Source organism: Cornus florida, unplaced genomic scaffold (genome assembly GCF_030987335.1).
Source record: "Cornus florida cultivar Cherokee Brave unplaced genomic scaffold, ASM3098733v1 CherokeeBrave_3.0.0_Hap2_Chr11, whole genome shotgun sequence".
Lineage (NCBI taxonomy): Eukaryota > Viridiplantae > Streptophyta > Magnoliopsida > Cornales > Cornaceae > Cornus > Cornus florida.
Window position 1 is genome coordinate 136,873,200 of NW_026775581.1, and position 26,336 is coordinate 136,899,535.

The 26,336-nt window shown below is 39.6% G+C and overlaps 4 protein-coding genes across 5 annotated transcripts; 2 read left to right on the plus strand and 2 right to left on the minus strand.

Annotated features, from left to right (window-relative positions):
* The first annotated feature begins 303 nt into the window (after positions 1-303).
* LOC132285996 (cyclic nucleotide-gated ion channel 18-like) lies at positions 304-7,116 on the plus strand. The gene is made up of 6 exons (XM_059788248.1): positions 304-1,105; positions 1,799-2,011; positions 2,161-2,465; positions 3,368-3,479; positions 4,931-5,167; positions 6,183-7,116. The coding sequence occupies exons 1-6, from the start codon at positions 656-658 to the stop codon at positions 6,957-6,959; spliced, it is 2,094 nt and encodes a 697-aa protein (XP_059644231.1). The 5' UTR covers positions 304-655; the 3' UTR covers positions 6,960-7,116.
* A 4,766-nt stretch (positions 7,117-11,882) lies between these two features.
* On the plus strand, positions 11,883-16,501 carry LOC132284168 (protein DSS1 HOMOLOG ON CHROMOSOME V-like). 2 transcript variants are annotated; one of them, XM_059786244.1, is made up of 3 exons: positions 11,883-11,957; positions 12,200-12,316; positions 16,225-16,501. In XM_059786244.1, the coding sequence occupies exons 2-3, from the start codon at positions 12,226-12,228 to the stop codon at positions 16,347-16,349; spliced, it is 216 nt and encodes a 71-aa protein (XP_059642227.1). In that variant the 5' UTR covers positions 11,883-11,957; positions 12,200-12,225; the 3' UTR covers positions 16,350-16,501. The 2 variants fall into 2 exon arrangements, with proteins under 2 accessions (XP_059642227.1, XP_059642228.1); XM_059786245.1 differs by having other exon boundaries at positions 11,890-11,957; positions 12,205-12,316.
* LOC132284167 (uncharacterized) lies at positions 13,581-14,448 on the minus strand. Its single transcript, XM_059786243.1, has 2 exons — positions 13,930-14,448; positions 13,581-13,754 (listed from the first exon to the last, which is right to left on the minus strand). Exons 1-2 carry the CDS (start codon positions 14,238-14,240, stop codon positions 13,706-13,708), a joined length of 360 nt encoding a protein of 119 aa, XP_059642226.1. The 5' UTR covers positions 14,241-14,448; the 3' UTR covers positions 13,581-13,705.
* Positions 16,502-17,493: 992 nt separating the features above from the next.
* LOC132284166 (RING-H2 finger protein ATL74-like) lies at positions 17,494-18,933 on the minus strand. Its single transcript, XM_059786242.1, has one exon. The coding sequence runs from the start codon at positions 18,568-18,570 to the stop codon at positions 17,899-17,901; it is 672 nt and encodes a 223-aa protein (XP_059642225.1). The 5' UTR covers positions 18,571-18,933; the 3' UTR covers positions 17,494-17,898.
* Between the last annotated feature and the right edge of the window lie 7,403 nt (positions 18,934-26,336).

The following is a 26,336-nucleotide window of genomic DNA, read 5'->3' on the forward strand; positions in this document are numbered from 1 at the left end:
ATGAACTCAAGAAGCAAGTCAGGCCTGTTGCAGTCACGGAGCCTCCTACACCATCGCCACTGGATGCCAATTTATCTCACCAAAACAAACGGTAAGGGATTTTGTGCACATAAAAAAAAAAACCATAAATTTTTTTTTTTTATTATTATTATTTTTTACCTTTCGAATCTAAAAGGCTAAAGAGAAGCATTTATTACACTTTACTTGAAATATCTTACTACCTCTATTCTATCCAAGTGGCGTTTAATTTGTTACAGAAGTATAATTTAACGCTATATCAATTTGTGAACCGAAAACTTTTTACAATATCCCTAATTTGGCGCCCTTTATGCCACCCGTTACATTACATATTTACATCAGCCGAAGTCCACGCACTTTCTCCCGTTTCCCGCGAAAATCTCAACGGTCGAAAACCAAGCCCTAAACCAGAAGCCTTCCTTCCCTCTCACACCTCAACCTCCTCCCCTTCTGCAATTCTCTTTCTTCATCGAATCATCATCATGATTATCTTGTTTTTTCAGCCTTACATATCTTGTTTTTTCAGCCTTACTTTTTTTTTTTTTTTTTTGTATAATTAATCTGACCCACTTTTCTATCTCTCTCTACACTCTCTCTAAGCGGAATCCGATTAATCCATCGGAATCCGCCATGGAAGATGAATAGCATATTCACGAAGCCGTCGTCCCAATTCCGCCCCAGCTGGCGACCATCTTCGCAGCCCCAATCTATATCCTCTATCTTTCAATGGCGATACCAAATCCTCGACCCCAACGAAGACATCGTCACCAAATGGAACTACACCTTCCTCATTGCCTCCCTCATCGCTCTCTTCATAGACCCTCTCTACTTCTTCCTCCCATATGTAGGCGGAACAGCTTGCATGACCACTCACACCGGTCTCAGTGTCGGCATCACTTTTCTCCGAACCCTAACAGATCTCTTTTACCTGCTCCACATGATCATCAAGTTTCGCACCGCCTTCGTCGCCCCCAGTTCTAAAGTTTTTGGCAAGGGCGAGCTCGTCATGAATCCCCGTGAGATCGCCATCCGCTACTTGAAATCGGATTTCATCATCGATCTGGCTGCTACCCTTCCTTTGCCTCAGGCAACTTCTCTTCTCTTCTCTTATGTTCTACACAATTTTCCTTTATCAATTACTACTACTATTTACTTTCTCTGTTGGGAATTGATAAATTCAAAACCCTAAATTATATACCAAAAAATCGATGATACTTGAGAAAATTTGTAGTACATTGCAATGTTAATATGTACTACTAAAAAAAGATAATTGTGGACTTCTATTTTTCTATCTGGAAATCTAGGAGGCTTTTAAATGTTTAAAACGAATTTTTATCCTGATGAACTTTTTTTTTTTTTTTTCATTCCCTATAATTTTTGGACAATTTAGGATGTGATTGACTGAGGATAAGAATTTTTAAATTTAGGGAATTCTGCAAGTCAATTTTGTTGTTTTCTTTTGTGCACAAAATCAGCACCAAGGACTGTCCGCCATAAGTAAGGATTCTATCTCCTATATGACATGAGGGAATGGATTTAGCTTCATGTCGGTTTGGTAATTGATGAAATTGGGAATGCTTTGTTATTTGTGCAAACAGGGAATAAAATCAGTATGTAAATTACTTATGCATTGTCATTATATACTCAATGTTTTCATCATCTAGTATGTGATTGTGAATTATCAGGGAATAATAAGTTGAGTATGATGTTGCTTTTCAGTTTTCATCTTTGTTTGCTTCATGGTTCAGATTTCAACTTCTTCCATCCTCTTGTGCTGCAGATTGTCATTTGGGTTGTAATACCAGCAACTAAAGATTCCAGCTCTGATCATACCAACAACACTCTTGCTCTTATTGTTCTCATTCAATATGTCCCTAGATTATTTCTCATTTTCCCTCTAAATCAGCAGATTGTTAAGTCTACTGGTGTTGTTGCTAAGACCGCTTGGGCTGGAGCTGCATACAATCTCCTTCTCTACATGCTGGCCAGTCATGTAAAATATCCCTTCCACTATTTTATGGGTCACATGATTGCCTTTTTTTCTACTTTTAGTTGCATGATTGTGCAAAATTTGTAATATTGTGAATGGGGCACTTCTGAGCACCAGTTTTTTTTTTTTTTCATCATCTAATGTTGCTGCAGGTGCTAGGAGCTTCATGGTATCTCTCATCTATAGCACGGCAGCACTCTTGCTGGAGAATGGAGTGTGCAAAGGAGAAGACAAAGAACCCCCCCTGCATTCTGAGTTTTCTGGATTGCAGCAGTTTGACACAAAGTAAACGGGAAAATTGGCTGAAGTCCACAAAAGTAGTTGAGCACTGTGATGCCAAAAATGGTGATACTTTTAAGTTTGGAATGTTTGCAGATGCTTTTACTAGCGAAGTTGCTTCATCTCATTTCATTGAGAAGTATCTTTATTGCCTTTGGTGGGGTTTAAGAAATTTAAGGTAGGATTTCTCCCATTCTGGAATTTTTTTTTTTCCTAGTTGGTACTCACACACACTTGTCTCTTTTGAGACTTGAACCCCTTACCTCCCTTTGGGAGGTAAGAGGCTGATACTGCTAGGCCACTGGCCTGTTGGTGGGATTTCTCCCATTCTGGATTTTTTTTTCCCTTGTCTTAGTTCACAGTTACTCTATGTTAGGCCACAGCTCAGGCTATTACATGCAACATATTACCAGAGGGTCCCTTGTAGAAATATTGGTCTAGTTTCTAGGTTGGACTGTATCAGTTTTACTCTATTCTATGTGAAGATGTGCTATATTTTTATTCATATGTGGTAACACGGGCATATATGCTGTCCAAGTTAAATCTTTATAAGGCATTGTCAGAAGTACCTTGACAATGAAATGATGTCAATGACATAGTTTCCGTTATCAGTATAGTTATGGCTTTCATGGGACAGTTGGCCCTTGGGAAGTGCATAATTAATTATTTTTTGTTGAGTGTTCAGTTGATCTGCATTGGTCTGTTTTATCCTAAAGATCTGTAAAATGTCATACGCATAACAAATTGTGTTGCTTGCTATTTCGATGAAGAGCGATGTCCTTTGCAGTCCAAACTTGAGACTCAAAATGTTCTCCATCTGTTTCATTGTTATAGAATAGCTACATAAACTAAGATCACATGCTTTGACCATTTTAGATGCAGCCACACATTCCTTTTTAGTGTACTATAACATATGGGATAAAGGCTAGGATGATGATGATGATGATGGTATCATATTAGATGTATTATTCTCTTATCTATTGCTTATTGATGAATAATGTTGTTTGATAATTGGTGGTTATGTTCGAAATTCTTCATCTGGTATTCATGCTAAAAGAAACTTTATAACCTGTCTGGCAGTTCATATGGACAGAATATAAATACAAGCACTTATCTTGGAGAGACAGTATTTTGCATTTGCATATGCATTGTGGGTTTGATTCTATTCGCACAGTTGATAGGCCAGATGCAGGTAATATTTCCAGCCTCCATTTGAATTATCATCATCATTATCTGTTTAGGTTGATAGTGCTGGTGTGATAGTAGATATTTTGAAATGATATGCAACTGATAATTTTTTGCCTCTAGAACACTTCTCAATATGACATATATCCTTGCATGTCCACAGTCTGCCTATTTGGATACTAGCATTGTCTAAAAAGCCTGCCAGCAGTTGACCTTGAAAATTGTTATTAATCTAAAGTGAAACTGTGCGTAAAATTTGTGAGAAATCACTTTTTTTTTTTTTTTTTTCTGAATAATGGAAAGAACAAAAATTAGAAGGAAATTGTGAGTTTGATTTGCCATTTGATCTAGAAGTAAACTGATGTGGTAACTATGCTTAGCCAGAGAAGAAATAAAATATTGTGAAAGCGTAAAACTAAGACTGTGGGACCACACCGGTCAAGAAGACTTTATGTTTTAGAGGGAAGTGTTCATGATAGCTAACTGAGTTGTTTATTCTAAAGTAAAATGGTACTGCCACCAATTTGGAAAGCAACGTTGTTAAAGAGCAAGCACCAGCAATTGACCCTGAAAAAATTCATTTAGTTATGTGAAACTAGGTGCAAGTTTGTGAGAAATTACTTCCTTTCTGAAAAAAAAAAAAAAAAAAAAAAAGAGAGAGAGATTATAATATTACAAGAAAATTGAAAACTTTGAGCAAAAGTTAGAAGTGATTCAGTAGCTATTTTTCTTAGAGAATAAATATATATTATGGAAGCCTAAAAGTACCTACTCCACTCACAAACACTGAATGATCCAAAGGAAAGTGTCCATGATATATAATGAAAGTGTCAAAGATTTATTAGGTTAACTGATGCTATGGCCTTGGATAGAGTGGAATTGTAAAAGAAGATTCATGTAGGCAACTGGGAAAATGGCTTTCTTGAATTGAGTTAAGTTGTACTATGGTGAATGGAAAAACTTTGTGTCTTTTTTTGTTGTAGTCAACTAACATGATCAAATCTAAGAGATCTAATTACAGGTTCGAATATGGATGTAACTAGCTACATAAACAGTCAAGAATTATGTCTTTTGAGCATAAATAAAGACATGGTATTGCATTTTCTTTAGTTTGCTTTTGAAGATTTCATTTGATATTGCATGCGAGGATTTAGAAATTGATAATAACATTGTAATGGTCAATACATTATGACGTTAATTGATAAATGCGAAAGAACTCATTCATTGGAGGTTATTACTGTATCATACATTTCAATATATCTCTGATATATAAATAAAAGTATTAACAATGAATTCAACCAAAAAAGAGAATTTTTGCAAATAGTTAGCAAAGGATTCATTGATTATCTCTTTCAAATTTATGATGGGTTAGTACGTGACAACACTATTCATAGCCTTTGAAAATCTTATCAATAGTTTCAAATGCTGATACTGATTTTGCCCCCTTTCTATCTGAAGAAATATTTGCAATCTATGTCGTTGAGAATTGAACAATGGAGGATCAAGCGAAGAGACACCGAGGAATGGATGAAGCACCGTCAATTACCTCTGGAATTGCAAGAACGTGTTCGGCGTTTTGTTCAATATAAGTGGTTCGCCACAAGAGGAGTTGATGAAGAATCTATTTTGCAGTCCTTACCCTTGGATCTCCGTCGTGAAATTCAAAGGCATCTATGTCTAAAGCTTGTTCGCCGTGTACGTTTCTTTGGGTATACTTATGTTTGATATGCTTATAGATATACATTAAGGATATGCTTACGGCCTATAGAACTTAAATTTGAGTATATTTTTTGTGGTTTTACTTTTTAGTACTGTTAGTTGTGTGAAATGCAATTGGCAGACATGTACGTCTACTAAAATGATTAGACTTCCATGTAAATAAATTTATTGGACTACCAGAAACCTAATTTTGAGGTCTCCCTCCCCTCCCTTCTTAATTTCATGTTCTTTGTTTGCATTACCTTATGTTTCCTTTTACTTTTTGGACATTAGAATTTTAAGTTAGTATCAAGTGTTTTAAAGTAGTGATCTAAGTAAGTGTAACACTAATTTATTCTTTATCTGTGAGAATTATAGAGATGATCACCGCCTAGGGCTGTAGCCTAGTTGTATTTCCTCTACCTCCCAAAGTGGAAGGTGAGGGTTTCAAGTTCCCATTAGAGCAAATGGGTGCATGAGTTTCTTGCCAAGTCTAACAAAAAAGTGATGAATATGTTCTAGCTATACTTGGGGATATTTGTAGTTGGTTGATGAAAAAGCTCTCTGTTTTGCTCCTTTCAGTGTTGAATCTACCGAGGGCGTCACGTTATTAACTAATTATAGGATTCTGACAGGCATCTAGAATCAATAGTAGTATTATAATTATTCACGAAAATAAAAACTCAAATAAATTTTTAGAGAAATATCAAGAATCTATTGAGGATATGGAAGATATTTTACACAATAGTAAAATCTTTAATAAATAATAAATTACGTATCAGCCTCAGGTCCTTGTTGATCATCCGCGGGACAGCTGTTCTAAGATATATCTGAAAGTATCAGATTTGGACATATAGAGTTTTTCTTTTATTTTTGATTTTTTTTTTTTTTAGATGTTATGAAGCAGTTTTCTTTCTGCATTTTGAGTTGCACTTCATTCCTGTTTGTAGATGTCAGAAAACAGTTTTATTTTTTATTTCTCATTTGAAATTCATGTTCTCCCACTCTATAGGTCCCATTCTTCTCACAAATGGATGAACAGCTTCTTGATGCCATATGTGAACGCCTTGTCTCATCCTTGAGTACACAAGGCACCTACATTGTTCGAGAAGGTGATCCAGTAAATGAGATGCTGTTTATTATTAGGGGACAACTGGAAAGTTCCACAACCAATGGAGGAAGGTCTGGATTCTTCAATTCCATTATCCTCGAACCTGGTGACTTCTGTGGCGAGGAATTACTGACATGGGCCTTGATGCCTAATTCAAGTCTAAACCTGCCTTCTTCAACTCGAACTGTCAGAACGCTTTCTGAAGTTGAAGGTTTCGCCCTTCAAGCTGAAGACCTCAAATTTTTTGCGAATCAGTTTAAGCGTCTGCACAGCAAGAAGCTCCAGCATGCATTCAGGTACTATTCTCACCAGTGGAGGACATGGGGTGCTTGCTTTATTCAAGCTGCATGGAGAAGGTACAGAAAGAGAAAGCTGGTAAAGGAGTTGGCTCTACACGAGCATCCCTACATGCCAATCTCTGATGGGGAAAGTGACTACAGTGATGAGGCAACTGATGGAAATTACTATGATGGGAGTGGTGAGAGTTCATCGATGGATAATGCAACTCGTTTTCAGCATCTTGGAGCTACAATTTTGGCTTCAAAGTTCGCTGCAAATACAAGAAGAGGGTTAAAGCAGAAGTTTCACGGGGCTGATGCTGGTTCTTCCAGCCTAAAGTTGCCCAAGTTCTTTAAGCCGGATGAGCCCGATTTCTCTGTAGAAGGAGAAGATGTTTAATTTGTACAGGAGATAAACAATCAGAAAAAAAGGAAGAAAGGAGGCTAATGAAGGTGAGTTGGGACCTAATGAGAGGTGAGTGGGTCTCTCCTTGTATGAAAGTTTATGTAAATTTACTAGTAGAGTAAAAAATGATAATCAATGTGAATTCTTTTATCTCGTTTTAATGTTATTTTTGATAAATCAAATGTTGTTTTTCCCTTTTAATAATAATACCATACAACAGATCGCTGATAACATAAACTGTGGCATGACAGTTTATCATCTGTGGATGAACTCGGACCTCTCTTCTAGAAGATAGGATCCAAACATGTTCTTCTGACATTAGTGGTGGACCTGAGCAAGGGGAAGATATGACGATTATAGTGATTGGGTTGGTGCATTAATTTGGGTAGCATTGGATCATAAAAGGGGATTCTGGCATTGGGTTCTGATTTCTTTAAAGAATTAAATTAAGCAAGTGATTATTGATAGTATATTGTTCAGTTGCTTTGGGAAAAGAGAGACATTAAAACTGATTTTGATAGTGGGTCTTGGTGGGTTTGACGAATCAGACAAGTGGATAATCTTCAATTTCTTGTTTTGAACTTTTGGTAGCAGATTAGATCACAAATCTGTGGCTTTGAAATTGGGTTCTGAACAGGAGGTTTGTATTTATGAGTCGCCCTGATTGGTTGAAGAAATCGTCAACCAGCCAAAAAAAAAAAAAAAAAATTATGACAAAAGGAAAAAAAAAAAAAAAAATCATTACGTGTTGGGTGTCCTTAACCAATGGGGACGACTGTTAAGCTACAATTGTTAGTCCCATTATTATAATAATAATTATTATTTTCGGAAAGGTCAATACACATTATTAAAAGGGATTTTATAATTTATGTATTGGTTGGGTCTTTAAGGGTTTCGTTTTCGAATCGCACTTCTGATTTAAATGGTGTGTGTATTATGAAGTCGATACATGTACTTTTAAAAAAAATATTTTGTTGGTTGGTAAATTATCAAATACTCTAATAATTATTTAAATTTATATACTCAATAATTATTTTTGTAATCACTAGTAATTATTTTTGTAATCACTAGTCAAATTGTTTTCATTTTCACTACGTTTTTGGAGTCAAGTTTCTCATAATTTTTCACATGAAATTTTTTAAAATAGCATTACTAACTCAATTCATATCGAAATATGTAGTACTAACGAAAAAGTTACTCGTATTAATTAAGCACGTCTATAATTTTTGGTTTTCGAGTAATAAAAATATCAAGGATATATGTATATTATGGGCTATGACCAGCTCCATTGGTGCTGCTTTTAGCGTATTTGGCCCAAAATTTGGAGACCACTTGCTCTAATGGGCTATCGATTTTGTGGACCACAAAATTTGGGCCGCCAAGCAGGTCGCTAAAAAGGGCGACCCTGAAAGCGATTATGGCACACTTTCTGTGGGCTCACTTTTGTTTTCTTTTATTTTTTAAATTCAGGCCAACACGGTACCAATCCAGAACACTGTTCCTAAGGGCATATTTGGCTGAAATAATAGCTAAAATTTAGATTTTTGGCTTCTTTGGTCTCTCTTTTTTTTTTTTTTTTTTCCCTCAAAATAATTGAACCAAAGAGCCTTTAAGACACTGTTTGGCTGACACAAACAGTGCCTTAAAAGGCTTTTTTGGGCAAAAAAAAATAAAAATTTTTAAAATTTTTAAAAAAATTATTTTTTTTTCCTTTTTAAAATTTTCCATGTTCCTATTGACATTATAGTCGTTTTAGGTACTATTTGGCTGATCGAAACAGTGCCTTAACGGCTATATTGGCTAACCAAACAATTTTATTTTTATTTGTTTTCCCTAACAAATTAAAATTTATTTTAAAAATGATTTTTTAATTAAAAAAAAAAAATCAGTCTTTGTTTTCCGTATAAATTAATAAATCAAATGATATTAGATATTGTATTTTTTTTTTTTGTTAAAAATATTAGATATTGTATTGTTTACAAGATTTCATACATATTGGCTAAATAATTTAATCAACAAACAATTTAATTATTTGTTTCAAAATAAAATATTATACAATAAATATAGCCGTTAGGGAAAAGTTAAAAAATAAATTTTATTAAAAATTTTAAAAATATTTTAATATTAATATTTTTGGTGAATAAAAATGCACCATTAGAGTACATGCGATAACTAAACTTTGGAAACTCTAAAACGCTGACGTGTTATAGGAAATGCTGACGTGGCATGTAAAAAATACTGATGTGGCAAATTCGGAGAGCCTTTGGAGATGCTTTCAAATCATAAAACTCCTCTATTGTCTCCAAAAGCGACAAATAACCCCCTCAATTAACAAAAAACCTCATGAACTAATAAAAACTATCATATTGTCACTTTTTACTGACAAAACCGTTAACTTATTACAAATTGACAAAAATGACCTTTAGAGTATAATATTAATTTAAAATTTAAATGTGATTTTTTTAAATGACAATTATGTCCTACCACAAAAATCAAAATTTCCATTAATAGATTTTTTTTTCACACCTTTTCGTCCAAGTGATATAAAACTTATATATAATATATATATATATATATATATGGGAAAACTTATCCCTTGAGACATATATACCCATAAAATATAATACTATGTGGTTTATATAAGGGTTATTTGAGTCATTTAAATGATAGTATATATATATAAATATATAATCTCTTGTTTCTGCATCGTATAGCACCGCTACCATCCCCACCCTATTTCCACCACCACCTACAAAATTGAAGGCACAACCACCACGATCGGTGGTGCCAACACCTCCATAATTATGTATTTCAGATAATAAACCACCACCAACATGTACCGCTACCACCAACCACCACTAGTTTAAGACGGCAAACTAACGAAATCGGGGTAAAACGACAACCTTCATGTCGAAGATCTCGCCGTTGCCGGTGTTCTGGCTAAGTGACGCCTCTAGCAACACCGTCAACTCTGCCTCACAAATCATTCGGCCTTTTCTTTGCATAGGAAACAGCCATCGATGCCGACAAATCTCAAATTAGGGTTCTAATAGGCATGTTTAGAGAGATAGAAGAATATTTGAAGCATAGATATATCAGCCGTTGCTGGCATTGTTGTTCTCCATATTCTTTTTCCAGTACCTCTGCTGCCTTGTTAATTTTGCCTCCGACTATGACCGAATCCAGCGAAGTCAATCGGTTCTGCTATAGGGATTGTATGTGACTCGTGGTTGATGATTGATTTTGAATAAATAGGTAATTGGTGGTGGTAATGGTGGTGGAACCGTCACCATCAGTGTCTGAATTCCCATTCTACAATTGTGTCCACTCCAACAAATCATGAATCGTCAATTTCTCAGCATCTGAATCCAAACCCTCTCCTTCTCTATCTAATTTTTCTATTTTTGCTTTAAAATAATGATCAAACACTAGCATTTTTTTTGTCAATTATTGACCAAGCATTGTAGTTGTTTTGTGTTATGTGCCATGAGAGTGGGAAAAGGATGACGATGAAGAAGAATAAAGAAGGATTTGGTGGATGTTCAGTGCTGCAACATATTTGACTAAGACACGTGCAAACTAAAAGTGTTACTAGGGCAGTTTAGTCATTATGTAATTAAAAGGGCAATATGATCAGACTAGTATGCACGTGACTCTCACATGCTTTTCTCCAGTTAGTTTTAGATGGCCACTTAACATAATGGGGTGATGTGATAGTTTTTAAAAAAGATTAGGGGATAATGTGATATTTTCTTTAGTTGAGAGAATTAGTCAATAGATTTTGTAAGGGGGGTTTTATGATTTTAACTTGGAGTATAAGTTGAGCAGGTTAGCCCAGCCTAACCTGAAATTTTTTTGGTTGGGCTTGCATTTTTAAAAGTGTGGGTTGGGATTGGGTTGAAAATTCTCAACCTGGGCCCAATTTGGGTTGGTCTCGGGTTAGAACTGTTCTAACCCAATCTCAACCGGACACTCCCAAAAAAAAAAAAACCCACCACCACGTGCCGCTATTTTCCTCCTCCACCTCTGCTGCCGCTGTCTTCCTTCTCCACTTCTGCCTCCACTGCCATTGTTTATCTTCAATTTGGGTTGTTTGGCTGTGATGGTGTGGTTGGGAATGGGTGATGGAAAAAAAAATGTTGTAGACAAAGGGTGTTATTTGGTTGTGATATTTTTTTTAATAAATTGATTAATGGTGAAGAGTATTAAATGATGCAGATAAGTGGTTATGTTATTTGGCTTTAATTGTGTGTTTAGGGGGTGGTGGTGAAAATAATAATAATAATAATAATAATTTGGTCAATTATTTTTGAAACTCAAATTGAAGATTTCAAATCTTTTTATTTATTTTTTTATTTGGGAGAGAAGAAAGAGGGGCCGAATGTTTTTAGGGTTTGATGAGAACCTTTAGATGCAATACTGGACGGTTAAGATTAAGCTATATATATATTTTTTAAGTATCAATTGTGGTGAATATGTGTACTACAGGTAGGAGAAAGAGATTAAGCTACCGAATCTACAAAATATTTACTTTCGGGTTCGTGGGCAAAGCATGTTTTGAACCTTTTCTTTAAATTTTTTTTTTATTGTACTTATGTCATCTTATTATGTTTTTATTATATTTCAATGGTAAGTAATACACTCTACCTTTTCAATACTAAAAAATATCAGTACTGCATACATATTCTGCCTTTGCAATGATATTTAAAATTAAAAAAAAAAATCAAATATGGAAAAAGAGGAGGAAAAAATAAAGGGTTGACCTGTATACCCCACCCGTGAATATTCGGATTGGGTCTCACGTGTTGACACAGGCTTGGATTAAATCGGGTTGGCCCAACCCAACACAAAATCGGGTTGAGGTTGGGTTTGGATTGGGCTTGGCTGGGCAGGCCTTACACCCCTAATTTTAACCGATATATATTATACATTCAAGGGACATACAAGTATACAACGAAACACCATTGGAACGCTCTCTGATTCTCCTTCAGTGTTAGTATTATACTCTAATTTTCTTTTATTACAGCAGATATTGGTGTGTGCGCCTGCGTATATGTATATATATAGTCATCAATCATTCCTTTGTGGTTTGCACTAGCTAGGGTTTGGGTTTTGAAAACTTAGGGTGTAATAAGAGAGTAAAGTCGGTTAGGGTTTACTGTGGAGATTTATGTTTGTTCTCTCATTCTCTATAACGAAATGCATAGTTGATTGTTTAGTTGTTTGGTGATCAGTGCAGGTACCGTTGAGAGCTGGGAAGATGGAGAAGGAACCTAAGGTAGCCTCTGAAGATCCAAAGGTAGATTTATTCGAAGATGACGACGAGTTTGAAGAGTTTGAGATTAATGAAGGTATCTTTTTGGTCTCTCTTTCTTTGAGTTTGGGGATTTAATTTACTGAACATTGTGCTCTACGGTGGACATTATCATTGATTGAGGTCATATAGTTTTCCGGTGTTTATGCGTTAGTATCTATGTGGTTGATTCAATGTTTGTTCCGAATAAAGAAGCTAATTGTGTTATACTTGATGTTTTACTCTGACTTGTCAAAAAAAAAAAAAAAAATTACTTGATGTTTTACTCTGTCCTTTACAAGGAATTCATATGATTCTTACCTAATTGCTATCCGGAATAGTGATTTTGGGGTTTTCCCCTTTTAGCATTGAAGATTTATTGACAAAATATATCTGGTTGTGTGACTGCAAGACGTATATCCATGGACCTGTTCTGTATGAAATTAATTACCCTATCACTGATTTTCGTTCAATGAAATGTTTGGAACAATATGATATTTTTGCACTAGTGTGTTTGCCTTTTTTTTTTTTTTTTTTTTTTAACCTTGTGTGTTTGCCTGTTTTGGGGAGGAAGAGTGAGGTGTGGTGGAACAAGAAGGTTGAGACCAAATTTCAGGGAGCCATGAATCTTGATAATGACAATAACACATTCTTTTATGTAACTGGTTAATTTGTGGTATCGTATTTCTCTAGGCATTTTATAAGGGTCAAGTGCAAAAAACACCCCTATAGTATGCTTATAGTGCATATTGCACCCCTCCCGTGCAAAAAACACCCCTAAACTATGACATTTGTGCAAATAGGTTCTATTTATAAAAATTGGACTAAAATGCTCTTAGCAACACATTTTATAATATATATAAAAAATACATATTTTGTGAAATGACTAAAAAGGGTTTGGCCCTTCTTCTTCATCATCTTGGTGGTTGTCAAGACCCACTCCGGTGATGACGTGCCTAGTTCAAGTGTCCATTAAAACCGGCGAGCTACGACGGTGAGCTTCCATTTCATTGAGATATAGTCCGGTGAGCTATGAGACTGTTCCGGTGGGCTAGGAGAATTGTTGGCTCTAGTTCAGCTTCATACAGCAGCTTGGTCACTACCGTTGGGTAGTTGATGCTCAGTCTCTGAACAATGGCTTCCTGAGGACGGCGAGATCCATCTCCGGCTGGCTTCCTTCTATTCAGATTTCAGACCAACTTGCAGCGACGAACCAAGAGACCGAGAAGCTCAAGGCAGACCCAGTAGGCGTCATCATTGTGTGTGCTTTATCAAGCACCAAGCACTATCCTTCCAATATACAAAAACTAACCGCAAATTAATCAACTAACCTTCTCACAATAAAGTGTATATCTATGCATATATAATGGTAAGTGGGAAAAAAAAAAAAAAAAAAAACTTACAAAACGGTGGAACATATCCACAGCTTATTCAACAGTATTCATAGTCACGAATGCAAACCCACAACTCCGATCAGTTTCCCTATTGTAAATAACCTAGAAGAAAAAAAAAAAAAACATCACCACCACCACCACATACCCAAATATCAAAAATTCCTTCAAGTCCCAAAATCATCACAAAAAAAAAAAAAAAAAAAAAATCCCAAATATAAAAAATCCCTTCAAAACCCAAAAAGGACAAATTTTCACAATCAAATGCAAAGATCATTACCTCTGCAATCTCAACAACACCCACCTGATTGAAAATCTCAGCCAATTTCTCACCATCAACATCATATGGCAAGTTCCCAACAAAGACCTTACCTCTTTAGGTGGCTCCACAAACTCTTCTTCTCCGCCGCTCTCTGTGGCGTCCCCAACCGCCTCCACCACCGCCCCTGCTTCATCTTCGCTTCCGCCTTTCCCAATCGCCACTCTCACCCACATCACTGTTTTCCCAGCTGACCTCTGCTTCTTCTTCAATGACTGCTGTTTTGTCATCTTGAGCCCAGCCGGAGGTTTCGGCGACGAAGGCAACCACATTTGGGAACCGGGTCATCTGTACGAGAGAGAAAGATGAAGGTAGTGAAGGGGAGTGAGCGGAAGCAAGAGAAAACACACACAAGAAGAAGGAGGAGGAGGTTTGGTAGGGGTATTTTTGGAAGAGTAAAAGGGTAAAATGGGTATCATATTAATTGAGGGGTGTTTTCGCACAAATTGAAAAGAATAGGGGTGTTGTTTGCACACCTTTTTAAATAGGGGCTAAAAGTGCTATGAAATGTATAATTCAAGGGTGTTTTTTGCACTTACCCCCATTTTATAATTAGAGGCATTTCTTTCTTTTATGTGTTATTTGTACAAAGGATGAAAAAGTAGATGGAAAGATCCAGAGGAGGTGACACCTTTCATATTGTTTGGTAAGAGGTAAGAGGGAAGGGAAAGATATCTTTATATTTTTTTACTACTTTACCCTCGTTTTATAATTTTGCAAAAATGAGGAAAAGTAATGATGTCACTTTATATATAATATATACTTATCCGTCTCTTCCATCCTCTATTCCATTTAATTTTGGAGGGAGGGCTCATCCATCAATCTCTCCCTTCCTCTAACTCTCCTTTTTTACCAAACAGTGGAGACATGCTCCCTTCATCCGCTCCTGCCACCCACGACATTAGGAGAGGAAAGGAAGGGGATCGGAGTTTGAGTTGGGTTCAATAACATGTGATTTCACTTGTTGAACCAAATAATTGCCGAGTCAAAAGTGTAAGATCTTTACTTCACAAACAAACATTACTGACTTACCAATAAAATTACTGAATTCATTTGGGCTCTGTAAAGTTCTAGCTTTGCAAAAGAAACTAGAATGCCCTGCAATTAAAATTACTCCATAAATCAAATATCCTTCTTGGCATAGTTTTTTAAGTAATATTAAGTAGTGTGATTTGTGTTTCGTGTTTAGTAAATGATTTAGATTTGGATTCTTCTTTGCCTAATAAATACTGAGGCAAAAGTAAAACTCCTTTACTAGAGTGATAAGGCCATATTATTTGAGAAGTTTCTAGTTGAGGAACATTGTGGCAGTGTTTATTTTTCTGGCTTGTGAATTTTTCTGTTGGTTGGTGATTATACTGCATGGATAATTTGGATGTTAACTAAGATGCTTGTATGTCTGTGCATTTGTGGTTCTGACTTTGAGTGTGTGGGTGGATGGGTGTTTGTTGGGGTTGGAGGGCCACTTTACAAGTTTCATGGAGTAATGAAATTGTTTGGGGTTTTGCATGGAGGCTGTGAAAGGGATGCAGAATCATGTTTTCATGAAATTGTTTGGGGTTTTGCTTGAAAGGAATGACAAGCCTCGAAAATAAATAAATAAATACTAAGGGTTTATCGTGAAATAAAATGTGATGGTAAATATGCTGGCAGTTCTTGGGGGATGGATCTATTGCTTAGTATATAAAAAAAATACTCAAGCTGTTAAGCTAAAGAATGGAGGTTCATATCTCAGAGCAGTCACTTTCTACGCAATATTATAAATTAGGTCTGTATTACTATTGGGTAATTCCTTTTATTGGAGTAGTCCTTGGAGAAGCCTCACAAAAAGAGATGCTTTTCCGTTCGACTCAACTCAATATCGTGTTAAGTATTTGGAATCGGCCATTAAATCTGTTTCATCATGCTGTTTAGTCAAAAGGAATAACTTCGATTAGTTCACATGTAACTGTGACTTTCCTTACTATCTTGATGCACATTAATTTTGGCATAACCTTTCCCTTAGCATTATCATTCTCATCTTTTCTTTTGTACTTTGGTAGGTAAGTCGTACACACATACTCATTTGTTCCATTTAGGCGAACTCTCAACCTTCCATTTAGAAGGCGGATATCACTTGGGCTAAGCCCTTGGTCGTATTGCGCTTCCAATGTTTTTTGTTTTTTCCACAAGGGATTCCTTATTATTATTGCTCCTTGAAATGTAAGAAATTTGTTGTGCTGTCCTGTGACCTGATTAGTGCATTGACTATGGCAGAGTGGGATGAGATCGAGGGAAAAGAAATAACACAGCAATGGGAAGATGACTGGGATGATGATGATGTCACTGATGATTTCTCTCTGCAGCTGAAGAAGGAACTGGAGAACAACCAGAAGAGTTAAGTTCATGTACCATCATCTTCGTATATGTGGATTTCAGTGTCTCACTCTCTGTTGTGTTTTGTTTTTTTTTGGCAATGGGAATAGTACTAATGGTTGTAAACAAAGGCATGTCTTAATTAAGATATTTTAATTATCCGTGAATTTTGCAAGTATCCCACTGTTGCAATTTTATGGTTTTGGTAAAGAATTTTTTGTTGGACTTTATCTAATGAAATTAAATAACTACATGCTTTAATACAAGTGGAACTTGTCTGGAATTGCCGCAAAACCTTTAATAACCAAATTCAAACACATTATCACGTAACCAGTGTCATAATTGGTGTAGGAAGACAAATGTGTCATAATTTATTGTAAAACGTAATTCAGGCATGTTATAAGGGCACTTCAGGAGGAGACAGCACCCTCCTCAATCTTATAAGTTACAACATCAATCTTATATTTATTACATGTAATTAAAAAAAATAAAAAATTAGGCAGTCGTACAGAATTCTTTTAAGTATTGTACCAAAAATGAATATAGGGATTAAATCACAAAACATCTTGTAATATTAATTTTTGTCATTTTACCCCGGGAGTACCCCAACTTACCAAACAAATCGTAAACCGCCAAAGGGTGAGGAACCGTTTGTTGCATGATAAATTGACGAAAGTGTCCTTCCATCTATATTTAAAATCGAAAAATATCCGGAGCTATGGATAAATGGACGAAAGTGTCCTTCCATTGTGAAGTTATATTTAAATAGGAAAATCTCCTCAACCATCAAACATCACCCTCACCTTGTCCTTTGCTGTAATGTTTTAAAATCCTTACAGTTGGTTCTTCTTAAAAACTTAAAATTTTGAAACGTGGAACTCTTAAAAGTCTTACAAATTTTTGAAATGTTTTAAAAGTCTTACAGTTGGAGGACATCGTATATTGTCCTCCAAAAAATGTTGTCCTGATAGACCCCGAATGCGTGCTATAATTTTTTTTTTTTTTTTTTTTTTCATTTTCTTTAAATTATTACATCCAAATAAAATATGACAACAGAAAATTTGGACTATGATATATAAACAAATGGGAACTCTGCATTAGTGAAAATAAAAAATAGATGGAATTACATAATACGATACGAATTGATTATGCCTTAACTAGTTAGTTAAAAAGCCTTCCAAGTTTATACTGCACGCAATATAACTGTCAGTAATCATTTACAATAATGCGTGGTTGGTTAATTCCTACAAAGAATGTGTGTTTTTTTTTTTTTTATTATTATTATAACTGTCCAAGTTCAGGATTCATCTTTACTGTCAAAACCCTAAGCTACAGTTTGTGTTTGAAAACGTAATCTGATCACAAACACAAATGGAGCTATCTCCAAATAAAATGCATCGAAGTGACCAGGAAAGAGCCAGAGAAGCACCATACAGCTAAATCTACCAAATTGAACATGCAAAAAGGGATGAATAAATCCATTTTTATACTAACAATATCTATATATTTATTCCAGTTATAGACATGATGATGAGTAACAGTAATTACTGAGATTTAGACTTCAAAAGCAGCCTCTCACACAGCTGGTTCCTCTACAGAAACATGTGAAGGAGTGGCATTCAAACTCAACTGAGCTCCAACTGAAGCCGTTTGGTTTTCATTTAGTTCAACTCCAGAATCACTCAAGTGGGTGTTTTCTGTCGTTTGGCTCTCTCTCAACTCAATCCCAACATCACTCAAGCGGGTGTTTTCTGTTGTTTGGCCGTCTCTCAACTCAATTCCACTATCACTGAAACGGCTACTTCCCTCGCCCCAAGCTGAGCCATCACCCTTCCAAGAATCAGCACTCGCACGACAAATCGGACAAATGGGTGTCATCAGAAGCCATGAATCCACACACTGAGCATGGAAGCTGTGGTTGCAGGTAGGCAGTAATCTGCACTTGTCACCAATTTTAAAGTTGTCCAAGCAAACAGCACAACAATCCACAGGACTACTACTACCCTTTTCTTTTGGTTTGAAATCAAAGCAAGGAAGCTTTTCTAAATCTTCCTGGGACATGCTTGTGCTTCCAAAGCTGCCCCTTTCAGCCCTAGTATTGTTGCCAAATCCGCTCCTGAGTGCACTCCCAACAATACACACATGAATTAACACCAAAACTCCAATACCCACAAACAACAATATCACAGATATCACAATTGCCATTACCATAACCTGTGTGGCCAAACCCAAAGCTTGACTATTCATTACAAATCTTTCTCAATAAACCTCCTCCTCCTCCTCATCCCAAACCCGCCCAAAACTGCCGTCTTGTCTTCTTCAAGAAACCCAAAACATTGCCCAATTCACTCCACAGTAAGGAAACCAGAATCTTAAAAAATGAAAAATGAAACAACCTTGAGAAAATATTAACTTATATGTGAAATCTGGAGCAGTAGGAGTTAAGCGAGCGAGCATTTTTAGTTAGGAGCAAGTGATGGGTGGTGTTATAAAGACGTAGTAATCCCTGATAGCATAAGCAGACCAGTAATACTGCTTGTTGTGGGTTGAAATATATATATATTTTAATGTTTAGTGGGTGAATAGGCTGGCTCTCTTGTGGAGTGGGTGAGAAACAAACAAATTAACAGAAAGTGACTGGACGTCGTACGAAGATTAAGAATTCAAACCTTTATCTTCTCCCCAACTATCATTTTCTCACAGGGCAGTCCATGTCTGTAATAAAATATATATATATAAACACACACACACGTTAAGAACACTCTTCCATTATTTTTATTTGTTTTATTGTTTTTTATTTTTTTCTGGAAGGTTTACACACCCACAATTGTTCTAATGTATACCTCTACTTTTTGAAAGGAATAGAAAACCTAAGCAGACCAAATACAGCTGTCAAAATAATTATATTTAAGGGAATCCGAACCTCAAAATTCTTAATCAACATGTAATGAATTTGAAATCTCTTTTGATTGGTCCATTCAGAAGAACTCTGGGGCATCCACCTTTTCCTGACGGTTGAGAGTGGACATCTACCAAGTTCAAATAAATGTTCATTAAAAATATACGAAAGAATAGTAAAATTATTATTAAAAAATCCCAACAATGAATCAAGTCATTGGACTATCCATCTACTTTAAGTTGAAAAAAGTAAGGGAATTTTTTTTTTCAAAAATGAAAATATCACAGATGTAGTTATAGATTGTTGGTAGTGGTTCGGGATGATACGAGGATTATATTCCACGTGAGTTGGGAGTGTTGAGATCAGTATTCAAGTGGGGACCCAAGCAACACAAAGGATTCCCTAGAACTCAGGGATTGAGAAAGGGAAGGCAATGTACGATGATACCTAGTAGGTTCGAGCTCGATGGTAATTGGTAGTTGGAATTCTCTTAACTCTGCCTTTAAGGCTAATTAACTTTTCTTATTTATAATGCCTCCGAACGGTCAATATCCGTCGGTTACAGAGGTGAGTTCCCTCTTGTCGAGGGATCGAGGACCCCTTCCTCTGACAGATGGGACATTGCTCATCAGGTGGAGATACCTCCCCCCTTTAGTCCAAAGAGGAAGAGCCGCTTTGCCCCCCAGTCTAAAGGGAAAATGGTGCTTCCTCATTAATGCTAGTCATGTCGGCTGTCTTTTATAATTAATAACCTCTTTTAACCCCATCTAGAGCTCGGCCATGGGTATCGGTATCCTTTCCCCCTTGTGTTGACCTTTGAGAGGCGAACCCTTGGATCCCAGCCACCTGTCCACATTTTCTCAGACTCCCGATTTTGAAGGTAAAGAACGGATCTTCTCAAGGTATTGCCTTCTTGACCTTGCAAGATCTAGTTCGAATCATGGCCCCCCGAGACTCACGCCAGTTCAGAGTGAGGGGAGCTCGGGGTAACAGACCTTGGTCCTTGAATTCCCTTCAGATCCCAGGTCGGGAATTCGAGGTGGCCAGACTTCGAGGTCCCCTCGTGTTCATGGCGAGGGGAGCTCGAGGTGACAGAGGTAATCACGCGCCCGAGGTTCGTCTGCAGGTAGGGACCTCGAGCGATGGATAATGCAATGGGGAGGGACCCATCCGAATGGAGAGGGGTACGTCCTTAAAGGAGTGAAGGGTAGTAACCCCTTCTTCGCCAGTATTTCCAGTCATGGGACGAGCAGCCCAGGATTACTTGTCCCCTTGATGACATGCCAGATAGATTCTGGCCAGGTGTGCCTATTGAGACAGGTGGGATCACATAAGCAAGTGATACGAAGCATCTGTTCGAGGAGGTGCCACATAGACAGGTGATGTGGCGAGTTCATCAACATTTTGCCCCCCTGCTCGAGGTTGCGGGTAAGACGAGCTCGAGCAAGCCAAGACGTCTTTTCGTAATCATTAGTAATTTTTATTGAGTGGTCGTGTCGTTCTGGCTCCCTTGGTCATCGTGTCAGCTTTTTATTAGTGTATTAAATGCTTGGACGCTTCGAGCTTCGCGTCGCGTCTTTTCGTATGTCAGGGGTGTGATGCCTCGGGAACCATACCCTTACTATTTAAACCACACTTGTCTATATTTTGTAAAACAGAACATACTCTCTTCCCGTTAGACCCTTGCTCGCATAAGTAGCTTTCTTTGCACTTGTTTGAATTTAATCGTAGACCATGTCCCAATCAATTCGAGACGATGTCCCCAGTGTCCCTCCTCTAACTGAATGGCGAGTCGCGCCCTATTTTGGCTCGAGTAATACTTTTTGGCTTAGTGGCGACGCGTTGAGCGATGTGGACGAAGTCCAAGAGGGATCATTTCTCTTTGAGGGTGAACCCTACGCGCGAGAGGGCGTCCCCATCCCCCCGAGTTCCATACTCAGATTCCGAGTGAAGCGAGGCGACTTTTCTCACTCACCCCTTATCTTTACGAGCCAGACTGGTCACGGTCAAGGGTGGGACTTATGGACGGACGCTATCTTAAGTGACGCCGAGTTTACCAGAATCTTGAAGAGTTCGAAAATAACGGACGCCATTCGCAACACACGCAAACTGTCAATTGGTCGAGATTGCTCAGGCCTCGCGCTTTTGTTATCTCGATGGAGCAAGGACACCCATACTTTTATTACCGCTTGGGGGGAGTTTACCCCTACCCTCGAGGATGTGGTACAGCTCATGTGCCTGAACTTGTTTGGGGAGACCGATCCAAGCACTTAGGTCCTTTCTGAGATCGAGGTCAAGAGAATCATCGAGCTTCGAAGTGCCGTTACTTTGGCTGGCAAGCTCGCCACGCGCTATCAAAAGAGCGGTGTTCAGGAAAACTTTCCTAAAACAGGAAACAAGTGTACCTTTGTTTCTCTCCTACGCTACTATTTCTGGGATTTCCCACCTCGGGAAATGGAGGGCGAGAAGGCCTTCAACGGCCTAAAGTGCCTGGACCAGCTTCATCTTGCTGGCTTCTTATTGACTTGGCTCTCTCGTTTTATCTTCCCAGGTCCTCCTGAAGATGGGCCCAGCCCTGACCTTGCTCTTCTAGCCATTAAACTTTCTAAGGGTCATAGTCTTCCCTTAGCTGCAATGTTCTTGGGGTCCTTCTATCATGAGCTCGACCTCGTCCATGTCCACATTGAGCGTTCTGTTGGCCGAATGAGTGTGGTGTCTCCAATCAACACCATCTTTCTTCAGATGTTCCTTTACGAGCACTTCCCAGGGTATGCCTCTCGGCCCACTGCGCTTCCTTATGACAGCGGCTCGAAGAGGTCCTATCAATGGCACAAGCACAATCCAAAAAAGAAACTCGCCGAGTATATTGATAGGGAGAAGTGCTTCGTAGCTCGTCCCTACAGCCAAGGTCCTCGCGTGGATCATTGGGCCCCAAAGGATGGCAAGGTCATCTCGAGTAAAGCTTTAAAGCGCAATCCTGCCTTAACCATTCTTGCCATGTCCTTAGGAGGCTATCTCCCCGTTCTCCTTCCTCTAAGCTCGGGAGTGGGTAAGGTCTATAACCCCTATCGGGTGGCTCGTCAATTCGGTTGAGATCAAGGATTTGCTCGAGGCTATGGTTACAGTGCTCGTCAGGATCATATTACTTACAGGTTGGGCTTCACTCGCTTCCTAGATTCGGGGGGGGGGGGGGGGGGGGAGCTCGTAGGGGCTCGACGTATTCTTTGCGTCTCTCCTCCCTCGCGAGTGGGGCGATGGGGTGCGAAGACGAGGGCTTATTGGAAGGAGATAGTTAGTGCCTTCAATCGATTTGTTTGTAGCGAGCCAGTGCCCGTCCATGCTTCTCCTTTGCTAAGAGGAGATGCTTCCTTTCGTGCGTACAAGAAGGGTCCAAACAAGACATGTAATACAGCTAACTTTCGTCCCTTAGTCCTGATGGATACTCGTGCACCGGTTATAGCCCTTCGAGTTACAAAGTCTTATCGTACCAAACGTAAGGTTGACCAGGATGTTGGCACCTTCGTGCCTACTATTACTCCATTTTCTTCTTCCAAGCGAGCTAAGGTAAGCTACCTCGACATGGTTTGATCTAAATTCTCTGCTGACCGATCTTAACACTACTTTCTTCTTATCTTCAGGGCTCTTCTCGTGATGCCGTTGTTGCCAAGGCCTCGATTCCTGAAGGGCTCCCTCGCCCACCGGCTCGAGCTGGGGCATCTTCTGGTACGAGGTCCCGCTCTTTACCTCCTGAGGATGACCCTGGTAGGGGCGCTCAAGTCAGTGGCAGTGTCTATACTTCTTCTGTGACTCCCGGTTTAGACGTGCCTCAAGATTCTCTTCACACTCTCGCTAGTGTTCTTGAAAACCTCGATCAGGCCGCGAGGGACGTACTTTCCTCTGACCTAAACCCCCCCACTCACTCACGGCATGGGGTGGGGAAAGAACTTATTCCCCTAGCTCGAGGCCTAAGGAGGTTTGACGAGGAAACCGGTAGAGTAAATACTGCCGCGGACCCTGCCATGGGTGTGATCGAGATCGAGCAGAGCTCTAGTCACTCGCCCTCAGATAAAGGTAACCTCCTCGCGTTAAGGCTTTATTAAATATATATAAATTTGCAATTCTAATAACGGCCTCTTGCAGATACAGAAACGATTGATGTTCGAGAGACTGGGGGCGAGGTTATGAGTCGCCGCGAGGGTCATGCTAGCGAGGGTAGTGACGAGGATGGTTTAAACACGGTGGTTCAAAAGCTTCCTCATGAGCCATTCGAGGAGTTAAGGGACATGGTTGAGAAGGCAATCGAAGCTCTTCCTACTCCTGAGGAAAGCAACTCAGTAGGGACAGAGAGCTCAGGTTCTATGGGATCGTTCGGGGGTGAATCCTCTAGACGAAGTGATTCCAAGGATGACAATGAGCAAGTCGAGGGGGAGGAGGAAACGTCCCAAGACCAAACTATCACAGCGATTGAGGATACTGGGGTTGGCTCAACTTGTCTCACGAGAACAGTTGAATGGGGAGCTGCCGCGACATGATCGAGGCAAGAATCCATCGTTACCCCTTTGGGGCGAGGGGAGGCTGTCCCTCCAAGCATCCATTGGGAGGGGGCCGCCTCTACCCATTTAGTGCAGACCTCCATTGCCACTAAAATCCAATTCTTCTTTCTTGAGTGCGGGGAAATTGGGCCTATTAGGTCCATCGCCTTGGTGTGGAAGGGCCAGGGAGGGCTCAGGGGGTGTAACTCGACCGCGGGCGCATTGATTACATGATTGTGAAATTGACATTCTCGGCACCTCTACACATACCGTCTGCTATCCTCCTGCATGGTAGGCCAATAGTAGCCTGTCTGGATAATCCGGTTATACAATTTTCTCCATCCCTGGTGCTCATCTCCGTGAGTTTGCTTAAGTGCTTCCTGTACATCGGAGGTACTGATACAGCGCTTGGCATTCCCGTCGAAGCCTCGCCTCATCAATTCTCCGCTGCTGATGAAGAAACGACGTGCGTCCTTTTTTAATGTGGCAGCGTCCTCGCGGTCCTATGGGAGCAGGTGTCGCTCAATATAATCCAAATATTTTTGCCTCCAATCCTCGCTCACACAGGCGACACTCTGTGGTCTGTCGAGATCCTCTCTACACCTCTGGCATTCTCTCTGGATGGTGCTCGCCTCTTTTGCCATGGATGGCCAGAAATACCCCTGCCTCTGTATTCTCCTGTATAAACTCAACGAATCGTTGCCACAAGTTTGCTCGTGAATGGTGTGCAGGACGCGTGCAGCCTTTTCAATTCCAACACACCTTGCCAGGATGCCCCCGGGCGCTCTATAGTATAATGTCCCCAAGTAAAGTGTATAATCTCTTAACTCGGACAACGGGATTTTTCCTTTGCCGTCCCTCAGGTGTGATTCAAAAGCATCTCTCCAATCTTCTTCCTTTCTGTCACTGGTGAATTCGTCATTGTGCAAGCAAGATGCTTCTTTCTTCTGAATTCTTATGTCTACTGATTCCCCACTATTGCAACTTTAAAAGCTAAGGTGGCTAAGGCGTCTGGATGTCGGTTGGCCGTGCGGGGCGTGTGAGTCACGCGCAGCTCATCAAAGTGGCCGCTAAGTTTCTGTACGATGGTTCTGTAAGCTGCCAATGACGGCTCCTTAATAGCGTACGAGCCATCCAACTGATTTACCACTAGGTTGGAATCTCCTTGCACGTGTAGGCGTTTGACCTTTGCTTCTCGGGCTGCTAGTAATCCCAGGACTAAGGCTTCATATTCCGCCGTATTGTTAGAACACCCGAAGGTTAACTTGTACGAAAAGTTTTGAGCCTCTCCCTTTTCTGGGGTTAGCACTATTCCGGTGCCTCCTCCCCGTGCCGTCGACGATCCGTCAAACGACAGCGTCCAAATTGCATCCTTGACAGCGCAACATGCGCCTTAAGGTCCTCGTGGGGTAGGTCAGTTTTCACGGGTTCGTATTCTCCAGACGGGAACTGGGCCATCAGATCTGCTAATGCTTGGCTCAGTATAGCGCGGGGCGCAAAGCATTGTATGTCGAACTCGGCAAAAGTCAGCAGCCACCGCGCCACTCGTCCCGACATGACAGGCCGCGAGAGCAGGTACCTCAGGGGATCGCACCTCGTGATAAGGTGGATAGTATGAGCGAGAAAGTAGTGACGAAAATTCTTTACTGTAAAAGCTAAGGACAAACAGTGGCACTCGATCGGCGAGTAACGCGCTTCTGCGCCTTCAATGACTCGGCTAATATAATAGACAGGACATTCTCGCCCTTCTTTCTTTTGGGCGAGCAGCGCCCCGATGGAATGATCAGTGGAGGTGATGTACAACCTGAGTGGGATACCCTGCTGAGGGGCAACCATAGTGATTGGTGAAGATAGCAGATTTTTAACTCTTATGAAGGCATGTTGATGCTCCTCGCCCCACCTGAACTCGGGACTTCCTTTCAGCAATGAGCCAAAGGCGTGTGTTACTTCAGCCAGGGCTGGGATGAAGCGCTGGAGATAAGAAATCCGGCCTATTAAACTCTTAAGCTGCTTCAGAGTGCGATGGGGGGGGGGGCATTTCCTGTATAACCCGTACCTTATCGAGATCGACATTGATGCCCTGTCGATGTACAACAAAACCCAGGAACCGGCCGGCCTCAACTCCGAAGGCACACTTCAAAGGATTCATCTTCAGCTTGTACTTGCGGCAACGCTCAAAAACTCTCCTCAAGTCTGCCAGATGTTCCTCATTCCTTCGGGATTTTACTACCAGGTCATCCACATAGTCTTCTACATTCCTGTGCAGTATGTCGTGGAAAATAGCTGTCATAGCCCGTTGGTAAGTGACCCCAGCATTCTTCAAGCCAAATGGCATGACGGTATAGTGAAAATTCCCCAATGGGGTTCGAAAGGCCGTCTTTTCTGCATCACATGGCGTCATCTTGATCTGATTATACCTACTATATCCATCCATGAACGAGAACATTTCGTGCCCAGAAGTCGAGTCAACCAGACTGTCGATTATAGGTAAGGGGAAGTCATCCTTGGGGCACGCCTTGTTCAGATCTCTAAAGTCGACGCAGACCCGTATTTTTTCGTTCTTTTTCTTCACAGGAACAATG

What these genes read in the sequence shown, in the direction of transcription:
- LOC132284166 (XM_059786242.1), bottom strand. Translation starts at nt 18,570, where the DNA reads ATGAATAGTCAAGCTTTGGGTTTGGCCACACAGGTTATGGTAATGGCA.
- LOC132284168 (XM_059786244.1), top strand. Translation starts at nt 12,226, where the DNA reads ATGGAGAAGGAACCTAAGGTAGCCTCTGAAGATCCAAAGGTAGATTTA. An exon ending in AGAGTTTGAGATTAATGAAG is followed by an intron (nt 12,317 to 16,224) that starts GTATCTTTTTGG and finishes TGACTATGGCAG; the next exon opens with AGTGGGATGAGATCGAGGGA.
- LOC132285996 (XM_059788248.1), top strand. Translation starts at nt 656, where the DNA reads ATGAATAGCATATTCACGAAGCCGTCGTCCCAATTCCGCCCCAGCTGG. An exon ending in TGGGGTTTAAGAAATTTAAG is followed by an intron (nt 2,466 to 3,367) that starts GTAGGATTTCTC and finishes CCTGTCTGGCAG; the next exon opens with TTCATATGGACAGAATATAA. An exon ending in AGTTGATAGGCCAGATGCAG is followed by an intron (nt 3,480 to 4,930) that starts GTAATATTTCCA and finishes TTCTATCTGAAG; the next exon opens with AAATATTTGCAATCTATGTC.
- LOC132284167 (XM_059786243.1), bottom strand. Translation starts at nt 14,240, where the DNA reads ATGTGGTTGCCTTCGTCGCCGAAACCTCCGGCTGGGCTCAAGATGACA. An exon ending in GTGTTGTTGAGATTGCAGAG is followed by an intron (nt 13,755 to 13,929) that starts GTAATGATCTTT and finishes TTTTTCTTCTAG; the next exon opens with GTTATTTACAATAGGGAAAC.